At 40.4% G+C, this 14,320-nt stretch overlaps 1 protein-coding gene across 3 annotated transcripts in view; it reads right to left on the reverse strand.

The window, feature by feature from the left end:
• Positions 1-14,320, reverse strand: part of LOC140734940 (leucine-rich repeat-containing G-protein coupled receptor 5-like) — a 176,907-nt gene that overhangs the window by 45,120 nt on the left and 117,467 nt on the right. For 2 of the 3 annotated variants that reach the window (XM_073059663.1, XM_073059662.1), the window contains exons 5-6: positions 8,470-8,685; positions 5,314-5,385 (exon numbers count right to left, since the gene is read on the reverse strand). In XM_073059663.1, the coding sequence (XP_072915764.1) occupies positions 5,314-5,385; positions 8,470-8,685 (288 nt within the window). The remainder of the gene's footprint in view (positions 1-5,313; positions 5,386-8,469; positions 8,686-14,320) is intronic. The other variant, XM_073059664.1, reaches the window with a different exon arrangement.

The raw sequence follows: 14,320 nt of genomic DNA on the forward strand, positions 1-14,320 counted from the left end.
TTCTTCACTAAATATATTTAAGATACAATTAGATAGATTTTTACATAGTAGGGGAATTAAGGGTTATGGGAAAAAGGCAGGTAGATGGAGCTAAGTTTACGGACAGATCTTATTGACTGGCGGGGCAAGCTCAATGGACCAGATGGTTTACTCCTGCTCCTATTTCTTATGTTTCTTATGTAAGGTGTAGCACCTGATTAGCCCCCCAATCAGAGTCATGTGAAGCCCTGAGTACAGGAGGCGGATGGTCGTATGAGCAGCTGGTGCATATCTCGCAGTCCTGGTTATGTGACCACTGACGCCAGGCAGACAATCTCTGAAGAGTATTGATCATGGCTGGGGTCACCCGTCTTGTAAAGACACTGCCCAGAAGAAGTCAATGGTGAATGACTTCTGTAGAAATGTTTGTCAAGGACAATCCTGGACATGGAAAGACCTCCGTCATATGACACAACACATAATGATGATGATGTATATTAGACTTTTGCAAAACTGCTCAAAATATCCCAAGTGAGGCCTCACCAGTGCTTTATTAAGCTTCAACATTACAGCCTTGCTTTTATGTTCTAGTCGTTTGGTGGTTTGTTACCTACTGTTCGGGTTGCTGCAAGTCCTCATGCCACTAATAAATCCGTGCACATGTCAGTAAGCAGGAAATTACACGATGGACCCACACAGTATGGGTGGCCAAGCAATGATGCTGAGCTCCTTAGCAGCCAGAGGCCTGTGATGAAGGCTGGTGCCTGAGGCACTGGCAGACACTGCTAAGTAATTCCAAACATAAAACTAATCAAAATAAAACACGGGGCCAGGGATAACTCATGTACGCTTCATTTTTACTTTGAGAGGTGCGCACTTGTGACGCGGAGACATGATGACGTTTGCCATTCATATACTTGTATATATAAATATATAACCCATAATGAATTATGCACGCAACAAAGAATACTTAATCAAACAATATATTTACAATAGAAGTCAAAGATTAATGAAATATGAAATACACAGTAGACACCTCTTCCAAATGCACCTCACTGGTGAAACCTCACTTGGAGTACTGTGAGCAGTTTTCAGCCCCTTATCTAAGAAAGGATATGCTTAGACTGGAGAAGGTTCAAAAGAGGTTCACAAAAATTATTCTGGAGTAATTATTCTGGATAATTATTCTTATTATTATTAAGGCTTACCCTATGAGGAACATTATTTATTGAAATACAACACAGAATAACCCTTTCGGCCCTTTGAGCTGTGCTGCCCTGCAGTCCCCTGATTTAACCCTAGACTAATCACGGGACAATTTACAATGACCAATTAACCTACCAACCGGTACGTCTTTGGACTGTGGGAGCAAACCGGAGCAGCCAGAGGAAACCCACGCGGTCACGGGGAGGAATGTCCAAACTCCTTACAGGCAGCGGTGGAAATTGAACCCGGATCACTGGTACTGTAAAGCATTGTGTTAACCACTACACTACCATGCCACTCCCAATGATTACAGCAGCAGTAATCACCAACTGGGGTTAAACTCCCACCACTGTCTGTAAGGAGTCTGTGCATTCTCCCCGTGACCATATGGATCTACTCCAAACACAACAGCTTCCTCCTATATTCCAAAGACATATGGTTGGAATTAGTGGTTGTGGGCATGCTACATTGGCACCGGAAGCATGGTTAAACTTGCAAGCTTCCCAGTCCAATCCTCATTGATGTGTCGTAACGGTCACATTTCAGTGCGTGTTTCAATGTACATGTGACAAATAAAGCCTATCTAATCTTTCTTTCTTTCTTTCCAATAACCTTTAAAACCTACAGTCAGTAGCAAGCTGTCAAGTAACTTCTCGCATTTGTAGTGTGGTCCTTGAAACGTTCTGTTGAAATGCTGGTCAGTCCTCGAATTGGGGGGCTTGGAGAAGCGACGCAAGAAATTGTAACTTTGGAACAGCAAGTTGCTGGTCTCCTGCTCTCACTGTAATTGGAGCAGTCTCTTTCCCTTGCTGTCGAGGGAGAGCCTATCTGGGCCATAGTTTTTGATGGACTTGAGATCAGGGTCTCTGGGGGCTTTTTGCTATTGCTAGCATGGTGGGGGCTCAGTGCTTTTACTGGTGCAAGGGGGAGGGGGAGAAGACCACAACTTTGTTGTGGTTTGGAGGTTTGTGTGCCTCAATGCCCGGGAGAGCTATGTTGGCTGGAGTCAAGGCTTTAGGCTTTAGCTCTTGGTAAGGTCGCCCATGCCAAACAGGGCAAAAGGCAGATGATAGACGAAGAGTGGTCCAGCAATCCACCATGTCTGGGAGTTCAAGCGTAGGGTTAACAATCCTGACTGGTCAAAACAAAATTGTTACGGAAACAGCAGTGAAGAATCCTTCTACATCTGAGTGCGACGGTATTCCTGAGTCTCCACCTGGGACTTGCATGACTGATGGTAGTGAAAACCGAGGGGAAGCTACTGGCACGATGGAGGAGGCCTGAACACCGCCAGAGATGGAGGACCGTCACTGCTGCCGTAAACTTCAGCGGCGTAACGGGCAGTAACACGGGGGAGGGGGAAATTGATGTTTCTGCTGCTGATTGTGCACGGGAGGTGGGGAGAGGGCACATTGAGGTTCTGATCTTTCTGTCATTCATTCCTTGGGGTCTTTTGTTTCATGGATGTGAAGACTGAGAATTCCAGGTTGTATACTATATAAATTCTGCGATATGAAAATGAACCATTTGATTTGAATTGAAGCCATTTGGTTTCATTCTCCACTAAGCCAGTACAGCACTGGTGGTCCCTCAACTATGTTTTTGTGATTCAGTTCCCACACGTATAAAACTGAATTAATTTATTCATTGGCGCACAGACTTACATACAGAGATGCCCTTTTGATTTGACTCATTCTGGTAAAAAGTTGTACACACAATGCCTTACAAAAGGTTCAGCTGTGGCCTAACTTGTACTTCTGCCTTTGAGCCCGAGGTTGGGGCTTTAGCTTCCACTCCAGAGATTAAAGCACAGTAATTTAGGCTCTCACTGTCTTCCTGTATTGAGGGGCTGGCTTTCAGGTAGGTGCCATCTATTGAATGGCACATTAAACTGAGGCCCCCATCTCCACCATCAGGTGAAGTTACCATTTGATCATTATGTGTTGTATGATGTGGGTGATTGTGGTCTTTCCAGGACCATGATTGTTCTTGGCAAATTTTTCTGCAGAAGTGGTTTTCTATTGCCTTCTTCTGGTCAGTGTCTTTCCAAGATGGGCAACCTCAGCCATTGTCAATACACTTCAGAGATTGTCTGCCTGGCATCAGTGGTCGTATAACCAGGACTTGCTACAGCCTGAAATATTGCAGGGGCTCTGTTTTCCTGCCACATCCCAAAGATGTACTGATTGGTAAGTTAACTGGCCACTGTAAAATGCACCTAGTGTAGAGAGGTGGGGAGCTAATGGGAATGTGACCGAGAATAGATTACTGGGAAATAAGTGGGGGAATCAGAATAATAAGATTGCTCTGAAATCTTCTATAAACCTGATGGGCCAAATAAGCTCTTTCTGTGTCATAAAGAAATATGAAGAAATAGTTTTTGGCCCCTTACCTAAGGAAGGATGTGCTGACATTGGAGAATGTTCAAAGGAGGTTCATGAAAATGATTCTGGGATTGAAAGCCTGGTCATATGAGGAGTCTTTGATGGCTCTGGGCCTCTTCTCACTGGAATTCAGAAGAATAAGAGGTGATCTCATTGAAACCTATCTAATGATGTATAATGGATGTTTCCTATGGTGGGAGAGTCTAAGACGAGAGAACACCAGAGAAAAGAGGGGAGTCCTTTCAGAACAGTGATGAGGAGGAATTTCTTTAGATAGAGAGCGGTGAATCTGTGGAATTCACTGTGGATGTATTTAAGGCAGAGGTTGATAGATTCTTGATTAGTCAGGGCATGAAGGGTTACGGGGAGAAGGCAGGAGATTGGGGCTGAGAGGGAAAATCAATCAGCCACGATGAGATAGCGGAGCAGACTCGATGAGCCAAATGGTCTAATTCTGCTCCTATATCTTATGGTCTTAAAGGAAAGAATTGTACTTCCACAATGTCCTTTATCTCCCATTTAGGTTATTGCAAACGGTTCTCAACGAAGTACTAAGGATCTGGAATCATTAAGGTAATGAGGGCTAATTAATCTATGCACAGCAAGATTCCACAGGCAGAAATATCACAATAACCAATAATTAATTATGATGATTGAAGGATAAGCAATGTTGAAGATACTGGAGGTACAATGTCTAATGCCCTTACACATGGTGCCAATTGACACTGCTCACTTACTTCCTGCCCATTGCACCACTGGCATTTAGGACAGCAATGAAGGTTCTCCATCTCTGATGGTGTTCTGGCCTTCCCTCATCATGTCAGTAGCTTCCTCACTGTTTTCACTACTGTTAGTCATACAAATCCCAGGTGGAGACTCAGGAATACCGTCACACTCAGATGTAGAAGGATTCTTCCTTGCTGTCTCCGTAACAATTTGTTTCACCTGTCAGGGTTGTTAGCCCTGAGCTGAATCCAAAAACCTGGAGGTCCAGGTGCACCACTCTTAGTCTGATCTCTACTCTTTGACCTGTTTGGCATTGGTCACCCAACCAAGAGACATATAAAGGAAGCCCTAACTTCAGCTAATGTAGCTCTCTGGGTCATTGAGGCATGCAAGCCTCCAAACCACAACAAGGTTGTGGCTCTCTTGGAGGCACTTAACCACCAGGTCCTTGATTTCTGATCTCTCCTGGTCTAGACTAGACCTGGTTTTCATCCTCAGGTCTCTGGGATTTCAGCCCAAGGAGACCGAGTTGGGTATCAAGTGAATGAAGGCTGCTTTTAATTAAGTTTGTGGAATAGTTTCCAAATCAAAGAATGAAGTCAAAACACCAAAAGTTCCATAGTTCCTGCTTCCTGATTAGCCCAAACATCTGAAGCATTGGTCTTAGATAACAATCAAACTGTCCTGTCAGAGTAGGCAAATAGTTTTATGTTTTCTTAGTTAGCAATGGAGAACTAGGTAGGCAACCCAAACAGAATGTTGTGCAAAACTGATGCCACTTGCATACGTCCTGAATTTGATAGGCTTACATATCATGTAGCTCTTGTGAATTTTCCATTATTGCTGAAGTATGAAGTATGTTTTTACATGACAGAACAAAAGAATTAGAAATAAATTGGCTGTATTTTCTCACTATACTTAAAAATGCTTTAATCTTGGAATCTTTTCTTTGAATTTTGGTTTAAAACACTGAAAAACTCAAGGAGAATAACAAAAAAAAAATCAGAGGTCAACTTACAATGTTTCTAGGCTGTGAAGACCATCAAAGCATTTCTTTCCCAGGGTGTGAATCTGATTGTTGTGGAGATGCCTGTAGGGTAATATTAACTGCACAGTCACGAAAAGACAATGCACACAGCAGGCTTACGCCAACTTTTCCCTGGTTGTATCAAAAGAACCCTGTACCTCACTCATTCTTTTCACTCACTTCATGCAGGTCATACATAGGCTACTCGTTGGAATATAAACAGTAACTACTACACTAGGAGATGTATGCTCAAAATCAGTTTTAAACAGTAAGAAAATAATGCTGGGGTTTATGTTAAATCATTGCTCCAGGTCAAGAAAATGGAGTTTGTAATGACACTCCCTACATTTATACAGTAGCTCAGGTTCACATTTGTTTTGGTGTTAAATTATGGTATTAAATTCCAATCCTTTTGAAATATGTCTGAAAATTCACATCAGACATTATGGGCTTAAAGCTGAGGTTAAATCAAACGGCAAAAGGGTTTCATTCCAAACAATGTTTAAACTGTTGTGGATATTTATCTTAACTTTCTCCTTATTTTTTACAAATGCAGTTATTCCATTGTACTCCTGATTTGAGCCTTCGCACTTTCAAAGTTCAAGGTAAATTTATTATCAAAGAACTGATACAGCACCATATACAACCCTGAGATTCATTTTCTTGCAGGCATACTCAATAAATCTATAGAATAATAGCCATAAAAGAATTAACGAAAGACCATACAACTTGGGCATTCAACCCAGAGTGCAGTAGACAACAAATTGTGCAAATACAAAAAGAAAGAAATAAGAATAATAAACAAATAAACAGAACATATCCAGAAAATATCCAGATCTGGATGATGGGGTGATAAATTGGATTAGTAAGAATGCAGATGATACTAAGATAGGTGGCTTTGTGGATAATGAAGTAGATTTTCAAAGCTTGCAGAGAGATTTAGGCCAGTTAGAAGAGTGGGCTGAAAGATGGCAGATGGAGTTTAATGCTGATAAGTGTGAGGTACTATGTTTTGGTAGGAATAATCAAAATAGGACATACATGGTAAATGGTAGGGCATTGAAGAATGCAGTACAACAGAGTGATCTAGGAATAATAGTGCATAGTTCCCTGAAGGTGGAATCTCATGTGGATAGGGTGGTGAAGAAAGCTTTTGGCATGTTGGCCTTTATAAATCAGAGCATTGAGTATAGGAGTTGGGATGTAATGTTAAAATTGTACAAGGCATTGGTGAGGCCAAATTTGGAGTATTGTGTACAGTTCTGGTCACCGAATTATAGGAAAGATGTCAACAAAATAGAGAGAGTACAGAGGAGATTTACAAATGCTATGAATGTTACCTGGGTTTCAGCACCTAAGTTACAGAGAAAGGTTGAACAAGTTAGGTCTTTATTCTTTGGAGCATAGAAGGTTGAGGGAGGACTTGATAGAGGTATTTAAAATTATGAGGGTGATAGATAGAGTTGACATGGATAGGCTTTTTCCATTGAGAGTAGGGGAGATTCAAACAAGAGGACATGAGTTGAGAGTTAGGGGGCAAAAGTTTAAGGGTAACATGAGGGGGAATTTCTTTACTCAGAGTGTGGTAGCTGTGTGGAATGAGCTTCCAGTAGAAGTGGTAGAGGCAGGTTCGATATTGTAATTTAAAGTAAAATTGGATAGGTATATGGACAGGAAAGGAATGGAGGGTTATGGGCTGAGTGCAGGTCGGTGGGACTAGGTGAGAGTAAGCTTTTGGCACAGACTAGAAGGGCCAGGATGGCCTGTTTCCATGCTGTAATTGTTATATGGTTATATGGTTAACATGAAATGAAGAGTCCTTCAAAGTGAGTCCAAAGGTTTTGGGAACTTGTCAATAATGGGGCAAAAGCAAAGTTGAATGATGTTATCCCCTTGGATCAAAAGCCTGATGATTGAGGGGTTCCTGAGCAGTTGGTATGAGTCCTGTACCTACAGGAGTCCTGAGGCTCCTGTACCTTCTTCCTGATGGCAGAAACGAGAAGAGAGCATGTCCTGGGTGGTGGGGGTCCCTGACGATGGATAACGTACATTGTGTTCAATTGAGTAGCAGCAATAGGAAGTTAAATTATTTTGTAGTTAATTTTCTAGTGCAAATCAAAAATGGAGAAGTAACTGTAATGAGTGAGATCTTTGGTATAGGCACCGGCACAGATTAACAAGAGAATCCCATTACTGACAAACAATTTAAGCATGAAAGGTGAGTTAAATCAGTAAGAAGGTTTTACAAAACTGAAGAGCAACTTCTTTTCCTACTATTGTGTGTGGCATGTGGCCAAGTGGTTAAGGCTTTGGATTAGTGATCTGCAGGTCATTAGTTCGAGCCTCAGCCGAGGCAGGGTGTGTGTCCTTGAGCAAGACACTTAACCACACACTGCTCCTGCATACGGGAAAAAAAATTCAAACAACTTCAGGCAGTGAGCTGAATTTCACATATTCTGTTGTCATTCATGCTTCACATTTCCTTGATAGAATACTTCAACTGTGAATCTCTGCCCCAGAGATAGATAATAATTGAAAAATTGAGGGAATTCAGCGCTATGGTGAATTGGGGCTGATTAGCCATGATCATATGAGGAGGAGTTTCTTTAGTCAGAGGGTGCTGAATCTGTGGAATTCATTGCCACTGGTGGCTGTGGAGGATTTAAAGCAGAGGATGATAGATCCTAGATTAGTCAGGGCATGAAAGGACATGGGGGGGGGGGGGGGGGGAAGGCAGGAGATTGGGGCTGAGAGGAAAAATGGATCAGCCATGATTAAATGGTGGAGCAGACGCGATAGGCCCAAATGTCCTAGTTCTTCTCCTATGTCTTATGGTCTTATATTGAATGTAACATTAACAAAACATTTTGCATTAACATTTCTGAGGTAAGCTACGTTAAACCTGCTTTGACGCATATTCAGTGTAGAACCAAGACAATTTTAATGTCCTAATGAATAGACCTACTTTCATTTGAACTGTTTATTTTGTCTGTGTGACACGTCAAATGACTTCTTATTGAACTGCAAATTGAGAAAAACCGCAGTTTATTGACTGAAGTAAAAGATTAGCACATCTGTGCAGAAAATATTTTTACAAGGTCTTCTCATTGTGAATTGTCAAAAGTGAAATAAAGTAAAATTACTTACAGAACTACCAAACTGGAAAGGTTCCTAAATGCATAGTCTGGGATATGAGTAATTCTGTTCAATGCCAAGGTCATGGCTTGTAGGCAAGGTAAAGTGCTCAGGGCTTTAACTGGAATATCTGTCAGAGCATTGTCATCCAGCCAAAGGTGCCTAAGTGAAACCAGCCCGTTGAAACAGTTCGGTGGCACAACGGAGATATGATTCGCATCCAGTCGTCTAGAAAATGAAAAAAAGTTTGAGACTTATTTTCCAGAAATATCCATGTTCTGTCCAACAAAACTACGCTCTGTTTTTCAATTTTATACCACCACTCTGCCAGATTCACTTCAGCCAAATTATGTCACTCTTTGCTGCTTCTTTAAGAACAGTATGAATTGCCTTTAGTAGATTTTGTGTAGGTGACAGGCATAATATCTTACATGAATTTGGTAAAGCGGAATTAGTTTCAATAACGTTCAAGACCAGCATAACATTTACCAGAATCAATTTGATTTTAAATACAATATACTGGAGTCTACGCATAAGCAAACACATTATGCTGTATTTATTTGTTGGATGCATTTGAATTTATTCAACCACACAAGATATAAACTGGTAGTATGTAGGTTTCATTGCTAACAATCGTAGTCATGTAAATTTTAATAGTTGAAACATTTATAAACAATATGTGGGCAGGATGTCCTTTAAGGAAATAATAAATATTTTGCAAAGTCTAAAAGAGTGGGTGACAATTGCAATAAATCATTAAAGGTTTGACATTTTTAGTGTTTAGTTGGCAAATTGTCCCTTTACAATTAGTTAGTAATTATGCTTGACGAGTGCTCTTTACGAAATGTGCTATGCGTGAATTCAAGAATGTACTGCCCCAGAAGACCATTTTGTATGAACAATGCCTTTCTCACTTTAGTTCTGCTTTTTCACATCTGAATGAAAATAGGGTCACCATTTAATCAAATCTGCTTTGGCTGCAATCCTCTAATCTCTGAGTTAATACAATCTGCCATACCGTGGCTAATATCAGAACATCTATAGATAACTCCAATTACAGTTTGAAATCTGTTTTGTATTACTTGATACTAACTACAGAGATTACACTAATGGATTTCCCTTTTCCATATCCTATCTTGTGCTGAAGTCATATCTTTAATCAATACAGCCACTCCTCCTCTTCCAATAACTTCCCAACCTTTTGGAAAGACTTTGTAGCCTGGTACTGTATATTCAACTTCTGTTCCACTTACAATTGTGAGCAGCGTGGACTAAGTTCTCAGTAGCAGTCAGAACATTGGAGCCTTTAATCTATATTTTTATTTATAATTTCCTGCTTACTTCATGCATCATTGATACAAAATGATGCATTTCACTGTATGTTCCGTTGCACATGTGACAAATAAGGCAAATCTCTTTAATCGCATTCAGAATGCGTTTCAACTTTCAGGCACCAACCGATACAATTAATCAAAGAGCTCTGAACAAAATAAAAAAATCTTTGGCTATGATTTTACTGCAATCTTTAACACACTACAGGAGCCATATATCTATTTTCTGCCTGTATTGTATTTTGCATTACATGTTTATTATGGGGAGTTAGTCACATGGGTTGGGCTTGGTACAAATGAAGAGTTTAGTTACATATTTATGCTTCATCTTTAGTTCAGTTTAGTTTGGGTAGAGCCAGAGAATGGGCCAGGGGTGATATTTTTTTTGTTGACCACTAAATACTATTAAATATGTTTAAGAATGCTTGGCTTAAGTATGTTTAAATAGGCTAAAACTGTTTATTTCATTATATTGCCAGCTTTAGTCTCATTAGTTTTTATCTTTTCAAGGTTGTTCGTTGTTGCTGGTTTCCTAATAAAGAATCAAATGTACTTTCCTTGACTACACAACTTTGTTATTGTGGATAGCGTGACATAGAGTATCAACGACAGTATCGTGCTTAGTCTCTGAGCAGTTCTGGTTTGTTTTCAAATAACCGCTACACATCCCACTCGAAAGTTTAAATCATTCCATAAAAATAGTTAAATCATTTCATAGCTAATAGATCCTACTTTAGGACATTAGATTTATTCTATGTTCTTTGAGTCATACAGCTTTGAAAATGCCCTTCAGCCTGACCATCAAGAGCCATTTACACCGGGGAATCCCAATTTTACTATTAACTGTGGGTCTGTGGACTCCAGGCTGGGAGCCCCTAATTAACACTAATCCTACTTCAATCTCATTTAATCTCCCTACAATCCCACCAATTTTGTGCTTTGATCAAGGCCAATGGATGTCGCAGTGAGAGCTGTAACTTGGGTAATTAAAACCAAATGAATCAAAATCCAGATACTGCAGGTGCTGGTATGCTGAAATAAAATCAGAAGATACTGGAAATATTCAACAGTTCAGGCAGCATATCTGGAGAGAGAAACAAAGATAACCTTACAAACAATGAACTTTCATGTGAAAGCTATGAAAAGTACATGCTGAACTTGATAGAATATCACCATCTCATCATCAGCATCATTATATGCCATGTCGTATGACATCATCATTATATGCTGTGTCATATGACGTGGGTGATCATGGCTCATGACCATGATTGTTCTTTACAAATTTTTCTACAGAAGTGGTTTTCCATTGCCTTCTTCTGGGCAGTGTCTTTACAAGATGACTGACTCCAGTCATTATCAATACTTTTCAGAGATTGTCAGCCTGGTGTCAGTGGTCACATAACCAGGACTTGTGATATGCACCAATTGCTCATACAACCATCCACCACCTGCTCCAATGGCTTCAAGTGACTCTGACCGGCTGGGGGAAGGAATAGGGGTGCTACACCTTGCCCAAGAGTGACCTGCAGGCTAGTGGAGGAAAGGAGCACCTTACGCCTCCTTTTGTAGAGACATATCTCCACCCTGCCACCCATATACTTCAATAGTCAACCCAAAATCCACAAGTTGTACTTATTTAAGACTGAAGTGCAAATCAGATGTTTTGCATAAAGCTAATGGATTTTGATAAACACAAGAGATTCTACAGATGTTGGAAATCCAGAGCGACACTGCCAAAATGCCTGAGGAACTCAGCAGGTCAGGCAGCACCTTGGGAAAGGAATAAACAGTCACTATTTCAGGCTGAGACCCTTCATCAGGACTGGGTTGTATGGCTTTTGATGTTAGTTTATATTTCTATAACATGAAAGAGGAAACCATTTATTAATTTTTTTTATTTGGTAGTTTATTGGATTTGCAGTAGGTTTGTCTTGCATCATAAATCTCTTGCCATTTCCTCTCATATATCTTTAATTTTTAATTTTCTCGGAAATTTATTAGTTGTAAAAAATATAAATAAGATCCAACTATAAACTAAATTCATTTATTGTAAGTTTTTTTTTTACCAATGGCTTGCCAATTTAAAAATGAGAACATTAGAATTAACCCAGATTTCTGAAAACACATATTTCTGATATATAGGACCCAGTTATTGGGTACCAAATATTCAGGCACATACTTCGACTTTAAGCAATGTCAGGAACATCGAACTGAAAGTGCTTGTCTTATTTATTCAGAATTAGAATCAGAATCAGAGTTACATTCACTATCACTGACGTATGTCATGAAATTTAAACACGAGGAAATCTGCAGATGCTAGAAATTCAAGTAACACACACAAAATGCTGGTGGAACACAGCAGACCAGGCAGCATCTAAAGGGAGAAGCGCTGTCGACGTTTCGGGCTGAGACCCTTCGTCAGGACTAACTGAAAGGAAAGATAGTAAGAGACTTGAAAGTAGGAGGAGAGAGGAAAATGCGAAATGATAGGAGAAGACCGGAGGGGGTGGTGTGAAGCTGAGAGCCAGACAGGTGATTGGCAAAAGGGATACAGAGCTAGAGAAGGGAAGGGATCATGGGACGGGAGGCCTAGGGAGAAAGAAAGGAGGAGAGGAGCACCCTGTCATGAAATTTGCTGTTTTGGGGTAGCAAGATAACAAATTTACTGCAATTTATGATAATAAATCAATAAATAATGCAAGAGAAGAATAGTGAGGTAGTATTCATGGGTTTGTGGACAGCTCAGAATCTGACGGCCGAGGGGAAGAAGCAACGATGAGTGTGCATCTTCAGCCTATCAAAATAAACACAACAAGTTTAAACAGAAATCACCAGGAGACCGCATTACAAAGAGCGAGTCACTCGAGGAAAAACACAAGGAAATCTAAATATTTAATGACTGTCAGTAAACAACAATTACCCAATTCAGGAGCTCTAAAAACCTTGGCGCCCAATGCTCTCCGCCTCCTCACACAAGCCCGAAGAGCTCATTACACATTGGTACTTCCGATTCAAATGGTGATTCAGAGTCAGAATACTCTCCCTTGTACATTTGTAGAAATTTGCTAGACTTTCATGACATATGAAACATCCTCAAACTCTTAATGAAGTATAGCATGCCTTCTTCGTGACTGCATCAACCAGCTGATCCATCTCACTCCTGTACGCCTTCTCATTGCCATCTGAGGCTCTACTGACCAGAGTGGTATCATCAACAAATTTATAGATGGTATTTCATCTGTGCCTAGACACACAGTCCATAAGACCATAAGGCATAGGAACAGAATTAGGCCATTAACAGGTCACGAGTGTAGGCAGAGTAGAATAGCAAAGAGTCGAGCTTGGAATGACCATCGTCAGAGGCAGAATGCATTGTCCATTCCTAACTATCCTTAAAAAGTTGGTAGTGAGCTACATACCTTCCCTGAAAGTCTACAGCCCAAGTGTTGAATGCGCTCCATTAGTGGTGTTAGGGTATCGTTGGAGCTTCAGCCACTGAGAAGGAGCACCAGTAGAACTCTAAGTCACGATGGCGTGTGACTCAGAGGGACACTTGGAAATGCTGCGTTCTTTTGGCCTTTTAGGTGCTGGAGTTTGAGAATTTGGGAGGTGTTGTTTGGCAATCAAATGCCATGCAAGCTATATATAGTGCAATTAAATCAAGTTTAATTATCTTTCAACCATACACAGATACAGCAAATGAAACAGTGATCCTCTGAGGCCAAGGTGCAAAACAAACAAAATAGCAAGCAAAAAAGCATATTGACGCAAAAGAAAAACAAATATATGTATAAAACCATGGAGCGACTTCTCAGGGGCCAACCAAAGGTGCTTTTTTCTTTGTTAAAAGTGTTTCTTATGATCACAGGACAACCCAGGGCTACTCTATCAGTGAGCTGTTTGTTGAATGGAGAAGCTGGACTAGTGTCAACAGGGGCCGGCCGGGATGACGGAGAAAGAGAAATGCGGTTATAGTGTCTGTGTGATGGATAGAGTACTATCCTACTGGATTGTTTTATCCAGAATTATTTGAATTTCTTGGGTATGGTTGGAGCTGAAAGAATCTTTCTAACTAGAAGAATTCCATTTCTGATCAGCCTTGGAGAAAGTGGAAAGGCTTAAGGAATTTGCTGCAGAATACTTAACACTCTTGTTCTTACAGCCACAGTACTTCTGTTAAGTTTATAGTCCATGATGATTTCGAGGTGGGGACTCAGCACTAGAAATATCATTACATACAAAAGGAATCAGTTGGACTGTCTTCTATTGGGAAATGTTAACTGCTGAGTTTCAGCACTAAACTCCTATTCCCCATGTCTTGCATGCGGAAGACATCGTGCTTCAACTCCTGAGGAACCTTGACTTAGAATCAGAATCAGGCTTAATATCATTGGCATATGTGATGAATTTTTTTGTCTTTGCAGCAACAATACAGTATAATACATAATAACAGGAAAAAAGTGAATTATAGTAAGCATATATCTATATTAAATAGTTAAGTAAGTAGTGCAAAAATAGAAGTTTAAAAGTAG

Source organism: Hemitrygon akajei, chromosome 10 (assembly GCF_048418815.1).
Source record: "Hemitrygon akajei chromosome 10, sHemAka1.3, whole genome shotgun sequence".
NCBI classification, from domain to species: domain Eukaryota; kingdom Metazoa; phylum Chordata; class Chondrichthyes; order Myliobatiformes; family Dasyatidae; genus Hemitrygon; species Hemitrygon akajei.